The following is a 22,056-nucleotide window of genomic DNA, read 5'->3' as shown; positions in this document are numbered from 1 at the left end:
AAAGATGCTTTACCTTTCTTCTCCCTAAATTACCTGCAGATCGGAAAAACAAAAAAACAAATTTACTTCCAGTAGTAGATAGTGATTATAAATGGATTGTAAGTGAGATAGTGAGATGCTCCATTTAGTACAGACCTCAATGGCAGAGCTGCATGATACATATGTAAAGGATACAAGCATGGACATTCCGCTTCACTTGAAGGCAATTTAACTTCTCAGTTAAAAACATAATCACAAAGTTCTAAGAACTGTATTTCAACAGAAAACCAATGATAAACAAAACAGAATCTACTTCCAGTTAAAAATAAATAAATAAATAAATCAGCAACAAAAAAGCATTTATGAGAAATACATAACTGGAAATGAAAAAGCACCTGCGTATCCTGATAAAAGATTCTTTCCCACTCAATTTTCATATACATTGTGTTCATTACACTACAGAGTATCCTGTAGGATGACTGGCATAGCGAACGCAGTACAGCTGCAGTATCATCAGTCACCAAACAGCCTAACATTTTCTGAGCACTGACAACAAGGACTAACAAAGCACGAAAGCTTAGAAATACATTAAATGTTTTCTTTACAATCTCTTTGATGGCTTTTCTGGTAAGAAAGCAGTGGTAACCATACAACAGACAATTAGTGTTTCCTTTCTACTTGTTCTCCCAGCAGAGAAATACAGGCATCACACAAGGATGTTGCCCTTGTGACAGTATCAGAAAACAATACAGCATTTCAAAATTCTCTTTAATAACATCGGCAGATGAAAGAATGCTAAGGAAAAGGTGGGTTCATTGCTCACTGAGAAAGGGGACAAGGCACCTCATTACTAGGGTCACCGAAAAGACTGATAAGTCAAGCCTTTTTTTTTTTAGCTCCTCCAAATGCCTGTACTAAGTTCTGTCCATCATCCAAGTTCTTCAATGCTACCAGTACAATTTACTGTCAAGGAAAATATGATTAACATACAATTAAGCCAACTATACACATTGAATTCCACAGGACAAAACAAGAGGCTGATAGCACTGATAGCACTTGCCAATGTCACTGCCAGGCAGCTTCCTGTTAACTTCAAAAGGTTATGGCAACTGAGAGAGGTTTCCCATGAAGGAAAAACATCATATCTTTCTTCAAGATAAGCAACAATGACAAACTGGGGTACTACAGTCTTTCTCACTTCTACTCTGCCTAATATTTATTATGGATCATATTCTGCAGGAAAAAAAAAACTCCACAAGACAAAACATGGATTCACTAAGGACCAACTATGTCCGACTATCTGACTGCATTCTATGCATTCTCTAGCAAGACCACTGGTTCTTTGGTTAATGGAAGAGCAATGAATTTTGCATTCCTTGACTGCAACAAGCCTTTTGACATGGGCTCCCATGGGGACCTTATATCCAGACTGGAGAGATGTGGAATAAATGAATGATAAAGGGAGTGAAAAACAAGTTGGACCAAATGGAAACCAAGAGACAAAATGATGACTAGCAGTACAAATCAGCTGATAGCACACCTCAGTACCAGAACCAATAGCTTTTAGCTTATTTGCTAATACTCTAGATGATAAGACCAAGTATACTCTGCAGGTTTGCAGATGATACTACATTAAGGGAAGCAGTTCATATACTAGAAGCAAGGGCTGCTACTCAGAGAGACCTGGCAGACTAGAGAAACGGGCTTACATGAAACTTACTAAGTGCCACAAAAGCAAATGAGTCTGGGATCCCAGATGCAAGTCTTCCATCAGGGATGACATAAGCCCATGCAGTAGTGCAGACTGGAGGCAACTGGCTAAGAGCTGCTCTTCAAGAGGATCTGGGGGGGTTTCAACTGACAAGCTGAACATGGGTCAGTAGGATCACCCCACAGCAAGGAAGGCCAGCCAATTGACACAACTGCAGAAGTTCCCTCAGTGTGGAGGAAATGACTCCTCCTCTCTGTACAACCCTTGTAAAACTGTATCTAGTGTAATGCAGGCAGTTTTACACGCCCCACTGACATACTGAAGTAAGTCTGGAAGAATGCTGTCAAGATGGCCAGGGGGACGTATATCATATCATACAAGGAGAGGCTGAAAGAGCAACAGATAAATAAATAAATAAAAAAGAAAGAGGCAGGGAGGGAAGATTAGACCCTTCTATTGTCTTCCAGTTCCTAATTGGATGGAAAAGAAAACATGAAGCTGAACTCTTCAAAGATGCACAGCAAAGATGTGAAGAACCACACACAAGCTGGAACAAAACAAATCCAAACCCATTATAAGAATTGATTCATTTCTATTTATTACTGTAAGAGGGGCCAAGCAATGAACCAGGTCAGTCTGACAATTCATGGACATGGAACAAGGCCCTGAGCAATCTGCTCTCACTGAGCAGGAGGTTCCAATCTACATGATACCAACCAGCAGTCAAGTGGTTTCTAATCTACATGATTCTAAGACAAAACTAAGAAACAGTGTTATTAGTTGTAGGCACAAACATTCAGTTAAAGCAAATGCACCACTGTCACAGACACTCCCAGAATTACACACCTCAATCACTTCCATTTTCCTTTCTCCCAGTTAATTCTGCCACCTACACAGTCTTTCCAAATAAGTTAAAAAACATCAAAAGCAGGATCCATCAATAGGTAAGGTTAAAAAAGAAAAGAAGAAAGAGAAAACAAGCAATATTTTCATCTCCAGAAGTACAGAACTCTGCTGCTAGACTGGAGACATATTAAAACTCAGAAAGAAAGAAGACTCTTTCCATATGAAAGATAGATGCAGAAAAGATATTCTACTGTTACACAGGGAAATTCAGAGGCTAAAAGGTTAGGATAGGCTAAGGATGACTTCTGAACTGTCAACTTATTCTAAAAGATATTGGAGTGCATAAAGCACTTCAAAGATGATAAGAATTACAGAACGCCAATTTCTGTGGCAAATCAGTACGTGATACCAATCACACATGATCTTAAGATGTTAACACTGGAAGAGTATTTTAAGATAAGCAATATGAAGTGCAAGAAACCTTATATTACTTTTCCAGAGTATCTGAAATATTTTCCCCTATATTAAAAAGAATAAATCCACAATTCTCCATAAGGAAAAAAATATCAAGTAAGGGTATGAAAGAACTCAATGATGTAATTAAAGGAGAAATAAAACAAAACAAAACCAGACACTTCTTTGATGCTGTCAATTCTTCAAAATTCCCTCAAATAACAACAATGAAAGCATACAAAGAACGCTCAACAATAAAGAAAACCTCAGTAACTTATTCAAATGAAAAGGGTGCACCTTAAAAAAAATAATCTGAGTAAGGAAAGCATGAAAGGAGGATAAAAGAGTTATTTAAACTCTAAGCTGTGAGGACAATTTGCACTTGCCTTTTTGTACAGGTCAAAGATCATCCTTTTCCCCCCACCTCTTTGTGAGGGCAGTGAGCTGGTCTGGATTGCTGATACAGCTGAAAGGTAATGCAGACTAGCTCTACCAACGCTTTTCTATCCATCTAAAATTAGTTTTTCTGCCCATTTAGCTCAGCTTGTGGTGAAGAGCTACAAGTGCCAGTGCTGACACAAGGAAAGCTGCAAAACACTGTCAGTGGGAGGGGCAGCAGGACTGTCACTCTGAGCAGCACCCAGCAGCTGGGCAGGCCTGATCCTACCCTGAAAAGCTAGAACAAAGACTTGCAGGCCATACAGCACAACCTCACACATGAGAACTGCTAAGAGTTAAACTCCCTTTGCAACCAGAGATAATCAGAGCTGCAAGTCAAGGGAATCAGAGAGGAGTTCAGCAGCTGGCTGGTCAACTGAATTGTTCAGTAGGCTCCACAGGCTACACTCTATGACCAGATATTACACTCCCGTATCTCCAGTATCTGTATCTAATCCCATCCCGCAAAGTTTAAATAAAAATTGAAGAAAACAGTGATATGTTTGTAAATATGTTTGTCTTCAATCATTTTTGTAATAGAAGTATTAAAGTTCCAGATCTAACTGTGCTAAATATCAGGAGCACTGACAGGGGTTAACAAAACCACAGCATGCTAAAATTCACTACATGGACTTCTTTTTTAAACAGATAAAAAAAACAACAAAACAAGCCCTACCTTTAATTTTCCTGGAGAAACATTTTCTCAATAGTTACTTTTAAAGGCCATGAAAACAATTGAAAATCACTGATTAAGTAATTTAAAATGGGGGGGGGAAGAAAAAATGGAAAACAAAGTAATGCTTGCCAGCTTGCTAACAGCATCCAATTCTGAACTTGCTTTTCAAGAAATATCACTCAATAGCCCGATGAAGCAAAACACTCGGCTTTCAAACTACTATCCTGCAGATGGAGATGGGCTGAGGCCATCTTCAACTAAACACGAAACACACCTTTGCTTCCATCAAAAAGCTACGAAGACCTATGAAACTGCTCTGAGTTCCTATCACTCTTTTCCACTACAATTCATTCTCCTAAACAAGGAGCAGTGTCTTCTCCAACTAACACTTTGCCTGATGAGAAAAAACTTGCTGACTGCATTCATGGCAGATATTTTTCTCTGCTACCCAGCAGGTAAAGATTCAGAGGTCACATAGTTGCCTTACAGCAGTATCCAGCAATCTTGTTTAGCAGTTTATTAGCCCACCACGTTAGGTAAATGCAGTCGTAATAACCCTGACCAGAGCAACCTGTAAGTCCATTTTCAAAAGCTTATTCTTAATTGTAATGGATCTTATAACTGTGTTTTGAGCAGTGAGCCCTAGTACAAATAAAATTACAATGGACAGCAGTGTTTCTAGAAGATGTGAGCCTCAGAATTTACAAAGGCAATTGCAAATATGAAACCTTCCATCCCCTGCATAGTTTGAATTCTCATCTGATGGGCTCTTGAATAATCTTTCTGTTAGACCGCTGTATTAAATTCTACCATCACCGAGATATTCATATTTTGTTACACAAGACATAAAAATGGGATATGCCAAACAAACACAACATTATATCATACAACTTTAATAAAAGTACAGCAGTAGGATGAATTTTGGTGCAAAAGAGATAGCTGGATGGCACTAGACAAAAACAATCTCATGAAAATAAATATTTTTGCAGCTGTTTCTTACAGACATTAATTTTTAAGATTAAATAATATTAATCATGTCTCACAGCACGATGTTTTACTGTACCAGCCAAACACTACTAGCATTTATCATTCCCAAAAATCTTTGTGGCGAGTTTGATCAAATATAAGTATACACACACACACACACACACACACACACACACACCAGGGAGTTTGCTCCAGCTCCAGCAGTTTGAAAACAAACAAAACAGGAAGGTTTGCACCGTTTCTGAATGATTACCGTTCTTTATTTATAATCATTCAAGATTTAACCAGAAAAAGATATCCTACACTCGATGCCTTTTGCTCCAAATGATTCTTTTATAGGAATTACTTGGACAACAGTTCAGGAAAGTGTCCTTACTTCATGCAGCACTTGCCCATTAAATTCTTTAAGGCCAGCTGACCCATGCGGGAAGAATAACCACAGCCCCCTGATCCTGATAACTTATTCCTTCTAGTCTCCAGCTCTCACCATAAACTAGTTTTACACAGAACCTGTTATTCAAAATAATTGAGTTTTCCTGGGCAGAGTAAAGCTGATGTTGCCCAAGAGAATTTACTCTGAAGCTGAACTTATGTACTTCATCTTAAGTTGAATTTACAGCTCACTAGAGACCAAAGGGGGAACATCCCACACCTCTCACACCCAGAGGCTCTCTGCCCTCCCCAAGCCCACCCACTGTCCTACCCCATACGTCCCCCTTCAGAGAGCAAACTCAGAGGTTTGGCAAAGCACAGTCCGGAAATACAGTACCAAGCAGCAAATTCCACCTCTTTGGCAACAGAGTGGTGAGTCCCAGAGGTGGTGGGCAGTTTGAGATGCAGCACAAGGCTGGAATTTGGTCAAGGTCAGAGGGGAAAGAGCAGCAAATCTCCCCCACCTGTGGCAGGCAGCCCTCAGAGCAGCACAGCTGTAGTATGTTCTGTAATCAGTTTAAAACATTCTGTTAGTCCCTGTGCCTAAACCAGTTAATAACGTTAAGCCTTGGAAAGAGAACCAATAAATAGTTGGCATGCAGCTTTACATTCAAAATGGAGTTGCAGTACGATAAGATAAAAGCAGCAATGTCATGGTTCACTGCTTCAGGAAATCCACACACACAATTTATCATTACTCTGTATGAGACAACGGCATCACACCGCAATCACCTCGCTATTCTCTGGACAGTTTATTCTGAAAGAATTATTTACACATTTGATATCTGTGAGCTGCAGATTGCTAGTTTACATTAACCATGAGACAGCAGTATTCATGCTTTTATGACCATCATTTTAATAACCAACTATCCCCATATATTACTAGAACATAATTCTTCCTACAGATTACTTGTAAAGAAAAGCTATTCAAATAACAGCATTGCCAAAGCGTTACTTAAAATCTATCAGATATTATGCCATAAATAAGAGTAAAAAACAACTTTTTAAGTTATTTGCTCTTAATCATTCCTGCTAGTTACACTACCCAAACAACCATTAGCTGTTCTGTATTCTGATTTATACTACGCTCTTATTCAGAGATTGAATCCCATTTGGCAAAATCCCCAGTTTGATTCAAGGAGACAACAAAGTGCAAGAAAATTAAATAAGTGTGCAGTATTTTTACTCCTTTCTGTTTGAAGTATTCAAAAGACATCTCACAAACTAGTGAACACACTAATAAACTAAATTCTAGTTACAAAGCTTCCATCCTAGAATCACAGAATGGTTTGGGCTGGAAAAGATCTTTAACATCACCTAGTTCCAACCCCCCAGCTACAGGCAGGGACACCTCCATCTAGACCAGGTTGCTCAAAGCCCCACCCAGCTTGGCCCTGAACAACGCTACGGAAGAAGCATTCATAACCTCTCCGGGCAACCTATTCCAGTGTCTCACCACCCTCACAGTAAAGAATTTCTTCCAAATATCTAGCATATACACATTCCAGTTTAAGGCCCCCTCATCCTGTTAATACCTGCATTTATAAAAGTCCCTTCTCAGCTTTCCTGTAGGCTCCCTTCAGGTACTGCAAAGCTGCTCTAAGGTCTTCCCAGAGCCTTCTCTTCTCCAGGCTGAAGAGCTCCAGCTCTCTCAGCCTGTCCTCATAGAGGAGACAGCCTAATTTGAGTGACCAAATCAAACATGATTTAATTTTAAGTCACTGGGTAATACCTCGTTATCTTTGCCACATTTCCTAAAAGCCAAGAATTTTACTGACCTCAGAAGCAGAATCAAAACCATATTTTAGCCTATATTTGTGAAAAGACTAAAATATATATATATTACCTGCTAATTAACTGTGTATCTATCAACATGGGCTGCACAGCACCTAGGAAGGCAAGTGCCATTTACTCCTCCGACCACAGCATTTGCAAGCACCCAATTTGGCCAACACAAGACACAAACTTCGACTTCACAGCTTAAGAACAGTATCACCTAAAAGCACTACACATTCTCTGCTGCTGCTCTGAAAACAGTAACAGAAAGCTTAAGACATGCTTTTTAAAAAATAAATAAGAAAAATTATTGCAGTATTCATTTCTATGTAATAAGTAAAGATAATAAAAATATATTTTTTTACTTTCAGCAAGAACCAACAGAGAGCATCAGGGAAGATTTCAAACTACGAAACACAATCCTACCTTAAAAAAACCTCAAACTTTAAACCCTATAGACAATGAAACTGAGGTCAAGAAATATTCCAAACCTCTTTTTCTCCCAATGGAAGTATCTTCTAGAATAAGTAGGAGAATAATTATATTTGCCCTCTAGTTGCCCCTATACCTCTACAGCCTCCCCCACTACAGCATCTCCATTTTTTATCTTGTTTTCTCAGCCTCCTGCTGTATCTTCAGCTTTCATGCACATTCTTTCGCTCCTTTCTGCAGTGCACATACACATGCATGTGCACACCCTGACCCGTGCACTGAATTATCCAGCCATTCTAACTCTGACTTCTCAACCAGTGCCCAACATCACTTAATAGCAAAATGAGCCATGCTGAGGAAGCACAGGAAACTTTTGCTTCAAAGATATTGATTCCTGATTTCTCACTTCTAGGAAAAGTGTGCATGCTTCACAAAGTTTCCTGCTATTTACCTCTACTCCTCTGCAAACAAAAGGCTTCAAAAGATATTAGAGGAAAGGAAGGAGACAAAATGATGGAAGATGACTCAAAAGAAAACCAAAAACACCAACAACCCCTCACTTATAAAACAATATTTAAAAGCAACAAGTTGAGTTTGGCACTTAGTTTCACTTCATAGGACCACAAGGTGCTTGGACATCCTTCAGTTAGCTCAATTATAGACACAACTAAAGCTCTATAAAAAAAGAAGTCTGATACTGTATTGAAATCCATGATCTTATTAGAAACAATAGTAAAAAAAAATAACAAGGTAGTTGTTGAAATCACAGCATTAACGATCCACTATGTTTTTTGTCCTTGCACAAAAACAAGAAGCAAAACATTAAAATATCCATGTAGCCTTATTATAAAAGTATTTGTGCAAGCAAGGTATGTGCAAAACATTGATTTATCCTTCACAGAGTCATTAAGGTTGGAAGAGACCACTAAGATCACCCAGTCCAACCATCAACCCATCACCACCTCGTCCACTAACCCACATACCTCAGTGCCACACCTCATCTTTTCTTGAAAAAGTCCAAGAAAAATGCACTTCCTTGGGCAGTCTGTTCCAATACCTAAACATTCCCGTTCACATCAACCTACCCATCAATCACTTGTTGATAATATTATTATATCATTACTATTATTTTTACTTACACAAAGAGTGCAATGATCTCTTTTAAGAACGTTCCCACTTGTGGTTTCTTTTTTTCCTTCACAGAAAAACAGTAGAATTTCTAGACTTTCTCTGAGGGCAGACTAATGCTTTCCTATCAAACCCAAGTGCCAAAAAACCCCAACAAAAGTAGATGAAACCTCCTGCACAAGGCAGTTACTCTTGTACCAAATAATAGATGTTCCCATCACAAAAAAGCCACTCAAGTTAGACTGATACATACAAAAAATAAGACGGTTTGGACACAGTTTCTATTTAATTTTGCTGAGAGAGAATTCTCAACCAGTGGTTGAAGATCACCCCACTCATTCCTAGCAGCAAACATTACTTAAGGGAATGAGGTTTCCTGTTCTTAAAAGCCTTGCAAGAAACACTGAAACAACAGACTGAGACAGACAGACACAGTGCCATGAAGAAATTGTGAATGGGACTGAGGACAGAGAGACATAAGAAAGGCATCAGTATCATGAATGCCGCACTTTCAGGTAGAAAATCATTCCACCCCCCCAAAAAAAACCCACAACCAAACAGAAGAAAGGAATGGAACATATCCAGATACTGATGGGACTGATGGAGACCAGAGAGGAGCCCAACAGCATAAAGCAGTTCAGATTCTGAAAAAGACATGGAAGGAAATGAACGACATTTCTTCAGTTCCAAGCTAATATCTATCTCCATGAAGTCATAAAAAAGCATCAGAGACGGCAGTGGAGACACTTAAGACAGTAAGTTCACTACTGAGAGAAAACAAATAAGAGAAGAGTCATAACAGGTGGAAAATCATCAAGCATTCTACCCAAATCCAAACTCTGCTATGCCTTCCTAATTTGTATTATTCTCATCAGATATTTCACACAAAGGTAAAAATAACGAACAAGCAGGAAAGACTGACCATCACTTCAAATGGCACCACTCTGTCTATACAGTAATATACACAGACTGTGTGTTTCTGTGCTGCTTCAGAATTTCAGCTTTCCTTAAGAAAACACACAAGCCCTCAACCTCTGATTTTGGGAAGCTCATTCTTTACACGCAAGCTGAACGAAAAACCAAGCAGCTTTCTGGAGTCCTCTGATTACTGAAGCTTCTCCTGCTGCTGCTACTAATGGGTAATCCAAGTAGTTTTCTCTACTGCCATTAGGAAACTTGTAGCCAAGAAAATGGAATGAAAATTGTGCAAATTCCTGTCATGATTGCACCAAAGTCTCTCAGCAGCTCTGAAGGTAGAGGCTGGCCACATTCCTTAGAGAGGAGGTCCTGCAACAGAAACTTCAAAATTAGCTCTCGGTATCACTATTGTAACTACAGGGAGGCTGAAAAAAGAAAACAGGAAGGAATAAAAGCATTCTCTTTTCTTCTGCAAAATAAATGTGTTTCGGAATACCTTAAAGTTCATCATTTCTGGTCTCCAGCCTTAAATGTAAAGTTTCTTTATGTTTCTGTAATAGGTAACAGGCAATTTCCTCGTAGCTCAATAACATTCAAAGTGGCAGAATAAAACAGAGTTCCCCAAATTTTTCCACAGGGGAAATGATCAATAGTACTCTTCGCTCCTACAGCAAGCACTGAACATTGCCCTGCCCTAAATCTGAACAGACACGTCAATCCTTGCTTTACATTTTATGTCTGACTACCAGGTGAAAAGCACATGAAATCCCACAGATGTAAATCTCTGCTCATCAAATTTCTGGTCCTCCAAAACAGAAAAGAACTCCTGTGCACAGGGCCTACTTTGTTAGCATTAATTTCTGCACTTTCCACCCATGACTAAAACTTATTGGAGGAAACTAAATCCAGAAAACAAGGAAAAGGTTTTAGTTATTCTAAGTATCTTAAATAACAAATAACATGGTACTATCAGTTCTTTTGAATTTTAAGTGTCCCAACATTACAAAGAAAGTAAGCATGCAGGTGGTCACGTATACCAATATATACAATATCTTATCGATACTAAAAACTAGGAGCAGAAGGATAATGAATACAGCTTTAAAGAGACAGACATTATCATTCTAAGGACCTTTTTCACATCTTCCGTAAGACAGTCTGTCCAACATACAGCAGAATAATACAGAAAAACTGGCCAAAATGAATATCTGTATGAATCACACCACTGAACAACAGCATTACCAGAAGGACAGTAGATAAATCAGTATAGGATTAATCCAGAAAGACTACTTTGTTTTTACTGGAGAATGAAATAATAAAAATATTAAAAGGAAACACTTCGGCAACAGAATGAGAACCACATTTCTTCATAGTAATATCTATTACACTAAATAAAAATAAAAAAAATAATAAAATAATAATAAAAAAAAAAAACAGTATCTTACTGGACATTCGTTATCCAAACCAAAATTCTGGATATCATTCTTGCAAGGAATAATTTCTTTTAACTGCATGATTATTTTGTCAGATTGATAGTCAACACAAGTTTGACAGCATCCGAATTTTCTTTGTATAGACGTGTGTATATACACACACACACACACACAGAGACACACGTTTCTATTAGACTGAGTGCAATTACAGTGACACAACTGCATTTCTCGCACATTAATGGCAGGGATGGACAGAGGAATTCTCAGTTTTCCTTCTTCCAACCTTCCAAAACACATGTCATAAACAACTGCTACTTGCTGCTTTGCAGACCCTGCTGCTTTTGCAGACCATACACACTCAGACTAAGTATAGGTAGAAGTCTAGGCTCACACAGTAATGACAGCCTTGCAGTAGTTGTTGTCATGCCCCCTACTCAACACACTTTTATCCCTGCTCTTGTCCACGCTGTACTTGTTTCACAAATCTGGCACTCTCATGCTTGTCTAAAATTCAATCTTTAAATAATGGTTGTTCTACATCATCAGGTTAATCTACATCATCAGGTTAATCTAACATGCTGTCATGTTTTTCTAGATTAAAGACTGCTAGAAAATCTACATACATATATCTTAGATACCTTTATTTTTCCTTATGAAGTCAACCTTCCCTTCTAAGAGCCTCCTAAGAGACATCTTAAACCTTCTTTTTTCTCTCCTTCAAATGAGTACAAAGTTAAACTGCTCTTAGTAGATCTGCTACATTATGATTATCCTATCCGGACTTGGTCCACCCTCTCATATTTTTGCCACCTCTGTCCACATTATGTTTTCTTCACACAAGATTCCTAACCCATGCATGCAAATACACCCATACGCTCTCAGGGTTTGTACCCAATCATGTAATCAGTGCTAAAATTAACGTGACCCCAAATAACAGGGAAACACAAAACTGATTGATTACCCTGTCCATTGGTCATGCAATACTGAAACTTCCAAGGATGCTACCCAGTGTCATGCTGGTAACTGCTACTGAAATGAGACCTCAAAAATAAGAAACGTGGATATTACGTATGAAGCTTATCCTCTGTGAGCCACTGCCCAACCAGTCTGCACTCAAGGTGCACAGAAGAAGACAGCAACTGAACGTCTTTCTGACACATCTAGTAGCATACAATCCTCACTGTATTCAATGGAGAGAGTTCGGGAGGAAAACGCAGTGCCTGCAATGGAGCCTCTGTGCTTCACCATCAAACGCTTTAAAGGCAGAAAGAAGGTAATGGGACAGCAGTTACTGACCAAGAAGGTTTCTGGACATTGGAAATTCAGACAATTATTCAGAAGAACAAAAATAAAACAGTATTATTTTGTTTAAGCAGAAATTCCAATCTAGAACCTCCAGCAATAAATGAAATTCAGTGTGCCCCAAGAAGATAAAAGCTGCAAAAGACAATACCTATCAGTAGACACACGAAATCTCAACTGCTAAACTTAGATCTGACTTAAAATATACTCATGAGAAGTCATCTATTTCATCAATGTATTTTTTTAACCTACCACCATGGTAAAAATTGAGCAGCTATCAGCATGTGTCATCTAGCTATGTGCTTACAGCGATTCTGAGAGACTGCAATATTTGTTTTACCATGTGAAGATTCAACAGTTAAACATATTCGAATTTCAGTACTTTTTGCTCTATAATTCAGAGCTTTACAGTGAAAAAAACAAAAACCCAAACCTTGCAAATTAAAAAAAATAAAATAAAAAAAATTACTCCAGGCTTTACAACCGCTAAAGGTTCCTTTCATTTGCAGCTGCCAGATTCATCACCGGGCTTGTAAAACAAACGTAAGAATAAAGCGACCCCCTCCCCAAATTAACCTCAGCCCCACGTGGGCCTTTACTCTAGCATTTCACAAGCAGTCCAGCCGCGCGGTGGGGGGAACGGGCACAGCCCAGGCCGGGCCCCGGCAGCAGCGCACGGCAGGCAATGCCGGCCGGGCGGCGCTGCCCTCACCTCGCGCTAACCTTGCCGGCCCGGCAGCCCCCGCCCTCCCGCGGCCGCTCCCGCCGCCCTCCCGGCCGCGTTGTGCCCGGCCCCGACCGCGCTCTGCCCCGCCAGCAGAGCGCCACGCTCCCACCGCCCCCTAGAATTACAGAAAGAAAGAAAGAACCAGAACTGAAATCCCCCTCGCTAAGCCCTCCCCCAGAGCAGGTCTCTTTTTACCAAACGAAGCCACCCTTTACGGCACCCACCCTTCCCCCACGCCACCGAGGCACCTCTCATTGTCGTCGTCCCCCCAAGGGGACCCGTTCCTCCCCCCCGGTGCACACACCGCTCGCTCTCCTCTCCCGGTCCGTTCCATGCCCCTCGCCGGTTGCCAGAAGGAAAGGCAGCCCACGGGCCGCTCTCCCCCTGCCAGCCGTGCACGCACCTTCCAGAAACAAGCTGTCTCTGCAGCCGCCGCCGCCGCCGCCACCGGCCATCTTCCTCGAGCCGCGCTGCCTCACTCCATCGCCCAGCGAGGCGGCGGGGCCTGGCCCTTCCCCCGGCCTGCGCGCTCCGCTGCTCACCCACCCCCACTGCGGAAGGCTGCCTGACCCGCAGCGGCGGCGATGCCGAGGCCCGGCCCTCCTCCCGCACGGCGCGCACGGCTGCCCGGGCCGCGCTGCCTTCCGGCCCCGCGCAGGAGAAAGCAGCGGCGGCGGCGCGCCCGCTCCTCCCTCACCCTGCCCGCCCGCCGCAGCCCCCCGCGCTGATGCCGGCCGGGCCCGGCCCTGCAGCCGCCGATGGCGCCCAGCGAGGGAGACGGGCCTGGCCGGGGCTCCGCCGGAGGCGCCTCCGAGCCGAAGGGGAGGACGAGGAAGCGGTGCGGGCTGCGCTGCCGCCCCTCTCCTCCATGAACGGCGCGGCGGGGCCTCCCCGGAACCCTGGCTCGCCCGTCCCCAGGCGGAGCGGGGCCGCCGGCGTCCCCCGGCCCCCAGGCGATAAAATGGCCGCAATAGGGCTGCGCCCGGGAATGTCTCGGGTCTGCGCTCCCCCCCGATCAGATCGGAGGCGGCAGCTTTTTGGAGGTGAGGAGGTGGATCGGACTGCGTAAAAATGAATGAACTTTGAAGAGGCAGGGAGCCCAGTGCGCAGGACGGGGGCCTGCTGGCCTCCTCTGCTCGGGTACAATACGGCAGCGGGCCACAAAGGTCTTACGGACCGTTGTCAATCAACTTTCTCCGTGGCCGAGGTACGTTTAAATGCAAAACTGGGATTCTGCAGAAAGCACAGCGTTGGCAAGGCAACTATACGGAAATTGCAAGTCATGGCCCGAGATGTATGTGATTTTTAAGATAAAAATATACTTATTTGCTAGCATGTAGGGATTTATATTTTAAAAGGCTTCCTCTTACTTAGCTACCAAATGCACATCTTTTAAAAACCAGAAGGTAAATTTGGACCGTTTAGAACTGTCAAATACCAGAGAGAGCTTCATTTTGCAGGTTCCTAAAGCTGGCATTCCGTTAATGCTGCTTTTACTGCAGAAATGAGGATTTTTTATGACCAATTACTGAAAAGCAAGCTTCCACAACTGATGAAACTTAAAGAATATGTATGCCTGATAAAGTCCTAAAGTAGGTTGAGTTGAAGTGCTTAGCGCATATGAAGATTAAAAGTTAGACACAGAAAAACTGCAAGACTTCTCAATTATTCTCATTCCTGAGGTTTCTATGCAGATACCAACCATAAGCCAGTGTGCTTAAAGACACGTAAGGGAGTGTGCTTAGTTTGGACACGGGAAAGAAATGCAGAAAAACAAATAAAAGCACAGAGCTGCCCTGTAAGACACGCAAGATGTCAGACAGCTCCCTGAACGCTACACTGCCAAAGCTAATAAATAAGATAATGAAAATAAAAAATACTGTAATAAGGATTCCAAAACCTGGATCAGTGCTGCCACATTGACACTTCTCCATTCTCAGAATCTTTGTAGGACAAAAATTGTCTTTTCATGCAAGAAGTATCACAAAATATTCCTCTTTCATTCATCATAAACAGAAATGAATTAGGAAAATTCTCTGCAAGCTAATTAAAAAAAGCTATTAAAAAAACAGAAGACCATATGTGCTTAATAGAAACCTAACATTAAAAGATCCAAGTATAAATAGCACTGCAAGAAGTGATCAGTATTAATCTGGCTGCACAGTTGATTTCAGAAGGGCTGCCCTCAAATTACATCTGACTGCAGTGTTCTGTTGGTTGTGTGCTTTGTGTTGTTTTTTTTTCCCCATTCTTTTAATAGGATACAAGCAGCTAGTATGTAATAAAATCTTTCTCTCCTTTATTTCCGTGAAGCTTTTTATTAAGTTATTCTATAACGCTCAGCTTTCTTGTTTGTTTTGTTGTTGGTTTTTTTTTTGCTGCTTGCTTGCAAAGTATCTGTGGGGAGTGCAAGGGGAAGTGAGCCAAGTCTTTCCACCGGCCTCCTAACTCTGCTTAGCACCACAGGATTTTGTCATGTATAAGAACTGAGCGAGCACTGAGAAAATGAGCATTCCCTACCCCTGCTGAAGAAAATCATACAGAATTTACAGTGTGTTTTGTTTTTCTTCAGTCCAAATGTTAGTTGAGTTCTCTGAGGAAAAACCCAGGAACAAAATAGAGCAACTCGTGACTTCCTGGCCTCTAGCAACCCCTAGAAGTTGACCATTTTCAGTATGGACATTTGACAACCCCAGGATATAATCTAAGATCCTGAATTTACAAACATTTACATTTGCATTGCTGTGTTGTCAAGGCACTGCATCGAGTGAAAAGCTGATGACCACCCTAGATGAAGAGAAATTCTTATTTTGTCTTACAAATCTCATTTTTCCTTCTCTTCCTGCATTAAAACTCATTATTAATAAATACGAATTAGATGACTTAGTACTGAAATGACAAAAAAAATGCCTTTCTTCTTTATATTTCTGATTCTCTCACAATTAGTTCTTGTCTTGGCTGTAGTTTTGTAAGGTTAGCCAATGAAACAGGGAACGTTACTCCTCCAAATTCTATTTCCTTACTTTAGAAATAAAATAGAATCGGGGTTACATTTTTACAACTTCTATAGTTCTGGCTGTATACATCACTTATTTTGTTTTACTGTTACATACAACAAATAGAGATGTTTTAGGGAATTTATAGGTACTCTGAATCAAATCTTTGTAATTTACAGTCCACGAACCCATTTGGCAGACTACAAATTTCAGTTGCTTAACAGTAATGCCATTTAGAAAATAATGATTACGGACTGAATTATGTTTCAGTTTTTGCCACTGCTGCTTTTGGAACTGTTCTTTGAATGTATTATTGATGCACCATCTATATCCTCTATTAAATATATATGTATATTTTTCTTCTGTCTTTATGAGCTGATGCCTGTTTTTCCTCTATGCATTTTGAAAGCAAAATCAGATGTATTTACTCTTCCAGAATATTCCCAGATGGAAAAGTACCCATTGTCTATGACAACGCATCGAGATTTGGAGGTTTTTTGTTAAATTTTGACATCATAGATAGTTTGTTGAGTACACAGTAAATAATTATAGCCTGCGAAAGATCATCGGGACCTTGTCTGAAATGTCCTCTTAAATCTTTCCTTTGAAAGAACCACATCTTTCAAATCTGTCCAGGCTCTCAAACTGCAAGGCTGTGTTCTTGCAGAACAAACATAATAAACAGACATCTATTAGATTTTCTGTTAGTGTCACGAGTGTTTTGAAAATAAAAATCTTGTTATTCATTGCTGTGGCTTTTGCTTAAGTATCCGCTGTACCTTCTTAGTCATTACTGCATCAGAATCATTCAGAGAGAAACAATTTTGCATTAAATCTGTGTGTTCTCTTGTTGGACACTGACATCAAGCAGTTGTATTGGACTGAAAAAGTTATGTCTCATTCAGCATCAAAGTGTGAGTTTTTGGTATAAAAGACTGTTGGGAAAGTATGCGCAGCTTCAGCAGCCTCAGTAAAGTGCTTTAATTAACTTTTCTTTCTGGAGGGTCAGGATTACAGGAGGGAGTGTGGTGCACAGCCCAGAACCGTGCACAGCTACTGTGAGACTGTACCTCTCCTAAGCTAGAGCTGTGATTTTGAGCAAAAGTGAAACTTTATGGAAGACAATAATTTCAAACTTATACATGGAGTCATACAAAAGAAGGAATGATGATTTCTAACTTGAATGTAAAATATCCTCCGGTGGCGCACGGTCTTAGAACTGCCGCTTGCAACACCAGAGGGCCCGGGTTCGAATCCCCCTTGTGGCGCAAGGGGTAAAACTGCTGCTCTGCTACACTAGAGGGTTCGAATCCCGGGAGTTGGACTCGATGATCTCTAAGGTCCCTTCCAACTCGCACGATACTATGATACTATGATATGATGATATCCCATCTGAAATACTTGGGATAATTTTCTGTATTTTTCATTATTCTTCAGTAATTACATTGTTTAATTACTTTACAGCTTATTTTGATGTGATTGATCATTATCAATAAAACTTGATAGTAACTGTGGGAATGGTAAAAGGGTAGCATATACTTCACGGGTATATTCAAACTGTATATATATATATATTTCTGTATATTTTGATTCACTTACTTGCTGTAAGCTTCATGTAGCGACTATGTTTTTAATCTTAAATAATCTTTTTCCTTTCTCTAATATTTTTTGCTGTAATATTTTAATATGTTTCTGCATACAAACTGATCAAATATATCTATTGGTTGCAATCCAAGCTTTATGATTAGCCAACATCATACATCTGTTCTCATCGGTCTTTGAGCTGAACTATTTCCTGATCTGACTAAAAGAACAGAAGTTCTAATTGATGTAAAAGGAGTGAAATGTAAAACACTGCATTTCTTCACACAAGTAGCATGGGATATGCACAACAAGAAAATAATGAATGCAACTATATAATGAAAAATAAAACTCAAAGACTACATAATCAGGAAAACAAAATTAGAGAAAAAAATTTCCATAATAAAAATGAAAGCACAAACTGCTACTTCACAGAATCACAGAATGACCCGGGTTGGAAGGGACCTCAAGGATCATGAAGCTCCAACCCTCCTGCCTGGCAGGGCCACCAAACTTCCATGTTTATTAGATAGGTTGCCCAGGGCCCCATCCAACCTGGCCTTGAACACCTCCAGGGATGGGGCATCCACAACGTCCCTGGGCAACCTGCTCCAGGACCTCACCACTCTCCTAGTAAAGAACTTCCCCCTAACATCCAACCTAAATCTACCCTCTTTCAACTTAAAACCATTTCCTTAAGGCATCCAAAAACATCCCACATCCAATACATGCTATGTATGCGCATACAGTGTCGGATCCTGTCTCTAATCTTTTGCTTTTCAGATCAAAGGTATATACCCAAGTCAACTTTAAAATAGTTTTAAGCACATCATTACCTCGAGATTTTTAAGCTATCCCATTTAAACAAATGTGTGTTATAAACAGAAAATACATGATTGAAACTCTTTCAGCATGATCACACATGCTGGGGGAAGATCACCTTTCCTCTGCCTGTTTCATGAGATTTCCATTTCCATAAGGTTTTAAGAATACTTATGTTTCAGAGCAATTGAAGCAATCTTTCCCCAAACGGTACTATATTATATGTAGGTAACTTCTGTATATATCTTAATTATGGTTCTAAAATTAAAATACATCCAGGACATGTAAAACATCAAATATTAACCTGTATGCATACAAGCAGAAATACATAATAAAAAGCAACAAAAAAGCAGGTTGTGTCATAACCAGAATAAAAGCAGAGCAAAAAAAAAATCACTACATCCTACCAATGGTCAGTGTATGTGTTCATATGATGCTCGCAAAGACACTGAGTTTGTTTCCAACAAATTTCTCTCTCATCAGAAGAACCTCCAAAATCTGTTCCACACTGCACAAAATTGATGAGAGATCTGGACTATGATGATGGATGTTTATGTCTGTGTACTTCAGTGGTTGTACTGCATTCAGTCTCATCTGTGGAGTGGAATCAGTAAAAGTATATGTGGCAATAACTACACTGCAAAGAACAGAACCCACACAATAAGGATTTGAAAGATGTAAAGGGACCATTTAGTCTGTCCTCTGGCAGACAGCTAAGTTAAAAAGGCTTATGTCGTCTCTGGTGAATGTCTGGGATCGATCTTCAGTATCCACAAATGATATTTTTTCCTAGTATTAACCTGAATTATCTTTTCTACAAGGAAATTTCTTCTTCTACCTTAACTGGAGATCACTGAGCAACTTTTATATACTGGGGGAAAACGGTTGCATTTTTTCAGCCTTTTCTCTTCTACAATTCCTTCAGCCTTCCTTCATTTATTATTTTTAATCTTCTATCTGGAGTTCATTTAACTTGCCTCCATTTTAAAGTGGGACATTCAAACAGGACGCAGTACTAATGTAGGTCTCTCTAAAGTCAAGTAAAGCAGAATGACTGCCACCTGCTTCTGACATACTGCAATTCCCCTTAACATGGCCTGAAATATTTTCAACAAAATCACAGTTAGATCATCATCAGTTTGTAATCCAGTAGGACTTCTTGTCCCTTTTCCATTCTGTTGTTCCATTGCCAGGTATATCTCATTTTGGAGTAGTTTGTTTGAATTCTCCTTCTGAAATCTAGGATTACTTGCCATCACTACATACTATCTTGCTGGTTTTAGACTATTTCCCTTAATCTCTCCAGATCACTACAAACTCAATCCTGTTACATTAGGGGCTTATAACACTTGTGGACTGACAGTGGAAGTACAAGCAGAATTATGGCTAGCACAAAACAGCACAAAATCAAATGCCTTTCTCAGGCTCACTGAAAAAACTGCTGTATTTTCAGACTGTTTTTTCTAGTTCAGTTTTAAGATGTCATGCAGGACAATGGATAAAGCCTTATTAGGGTCATTATCACTTGCATTTTCTCCCTAGTTATCCTGTATGCCAGCTATTCTCTTGAAGATGAACAAAACTGTAGTTTGACATCAGAATTTTCCATTTGTTCTCAAGAACAGGAAATTGGAATACAAGTCCAAGAGATGCATAAGATCTTGACATCTGTGTCAGAGCTTAAGCCCTTGTTCTTCTCAGTCTTCTTCATCTCACTCACAAGAGGAAGGATGTCATTCTGTGGCATCATCTTCACTGTCAGAGAGTTGTGGATGTTTATTGCTATTTCTGAAGTTGTTATTTACATTCCTTATTTGAAGTATGAATTACTATCATACACATAGAAATCTAAGAGCCATGGGTTAAAACCTGAACATAGGATGTTTGGTATTAATATGTGGATGGACCTCTTTGCTGTAAGGATGACAGAGCACAGGAACAGGCTGCCTGGAGAGTCTGCTAGAATAGTCCTCTTCTATGGAGACATTCAAGACCCATCTGGATGCCCACCTGTGCAACCTGCTGTACAGAACTGCTTTAGCAGAGGGGTTGGAGTCGATCTCCTGAGGCTCCTTCCAACCCCCTTGATTCTGTGATCAGTAATTGTCCAATGATGGGATGTATATTTGAAAGGCTCTAAGCAAGATAAAGTTTTCTCCAGAGATGTATTGATAACAAAATTAGCCTCTGTGCAATTGCTGTGAAATTAGAGGTAAGATATGTTTATGGAGTAAAGCCTTGGCCATAAGAGAGTAGAGAATTTTGACTGGTGGAAGTTATGTGAGTCTTGACACAGGAGAGGTTAAAGAGAATAGATTTTTATATTACACAAATGCATCTCAGTGGGAGGAGATGTGCTAACCCATAGTGAGTCCTGAAGTATTTGCTAGCATGCTGTCCCAGTTCATGAAGTCTCTGATTTCAAGGGTGGTTTGGTTTTTTATAGTTTGCTTGTTATTTTAACTTCTAAGATCCTCCAAGCCTTTTCATTCCTTCATAAATAACAGTGTCTTCACTATGGGACCATCTGATTTATTCATTCCAGGTATATGTCATCCCTTATCACAGTAGCTACATGCATAAAATTTAAAGGACTCCGATTGTCACTGGTGTATTATTCATAATGAGTACCATTATGGATTACGTTTTTCAAGTAGTCACATGTAGCTGCTAGGAGGCCAAGAGGCTGGAATGCGCTGGGTCAGGCTGCTACCATTCTGGAAATTCCTAGAGACCCCTTTATTTGACACACCCATGTCACATAAATATGTCACTAGTATCATTTCTGATTTTGTCAAGAATGAAGGCGATGTTAACTACTCTAAGTCTAAGAGGTGTGTGATTTGCCTCCAGTGGATTAGACTGGTTTAGATATTTCATTCCTTTTTCTGTTAAAATTTCATGAGAATTACTTTGGTAGTTATTCATTTTCTCTGGAAGCATGAAGTCCACAGCAGTCAGTAAATATATTGTGAACATACATAAGCGTGTTACTTAGTCTATTTAGAGTCAGAAGAAAATGGCTGTTGCTTTTAATATTAATTAAGACAATTATCTCTATTTCTTTTTTATAAAACTCTTTAACAATTACAATAAGTAAATTAAATTTGCTTATTTTAATAAACGGAATTCTGTAAATTTCTATAAAGGGGACTGAAATCGTGAGGACCGTCTTCGTTTTTAAACAAAATAGAGATAAAAACTGCAGTCATTTATCAGTTTGAACATGTACATCCTCTGACTGAGGATTTATGGTTGCTAAAACAATGTGAAATTTCAGCAGACTGTTTAAACTACTTACCATCTGATATGGTGACATTTAAAGTGGAGCATACCTACTACTAACATCTGTTCTATTTGCTGTCTTGTGGTATAGAAGCTTAAAGCACCTAAAAGTTTTAAAGTGCTGTATCAGTTTTCAT

At 40.0% G+C, this 22,056-nt stretch overlaps 1 protein-coding gene across 4 annotated transcripts in view; it reads right to left on the bottom strand.

Annotated features, from left to right (window-relative positions):
• SENP6 (SUMO specific peptidase 6) overlaps positions 1-13,770 on the bottom strand; it is a 64,532-nt gene extending 50,762 nt beyond the window's left edge. For 3 of the 4 annotated variants that reach the window (XM_072331563.1, XM_072331565.1, XM_072331567.1), the window contains exon 1: positions 13,639-13,770. In XM_072331563.1, coding sequence (XP_072187664.1) covers positions 13,639-13,690 — 52 coding nt within the window. In that variant the 5' untranslated portion in view covers positions 13,691-13,770. Of the gene's footprint in view, positions 1-13,539 lie in introns of all 4 variants that reach the window. The other variant, XM_072331562.1, reaches the window with a different exon arrangement.
• Positions 13,771-22,056: the final 8,286 nt, after the last annotated feature.

The sequence above is a fragment of the Excalfactoria chinensis genome, chromosome 3 (assembly GCF_039878825.1).
Source record: "Excalfactoria chinensis isolate bCotChi1 chromosome 3, bCotChi1.hap2, whole genome shotgun sequence".
Classification (NCBI taxonomy): Eukaryota; Metazoa; Chordata; class Aves; order Galliformes; family Phasianidae; genus Excalfactoria; species Excalfactoria chinensis.
Note: the sequence above shows the minus strand (reverse complement) of the source record. Positions and strands in the feature narration are given on the sequence as shown.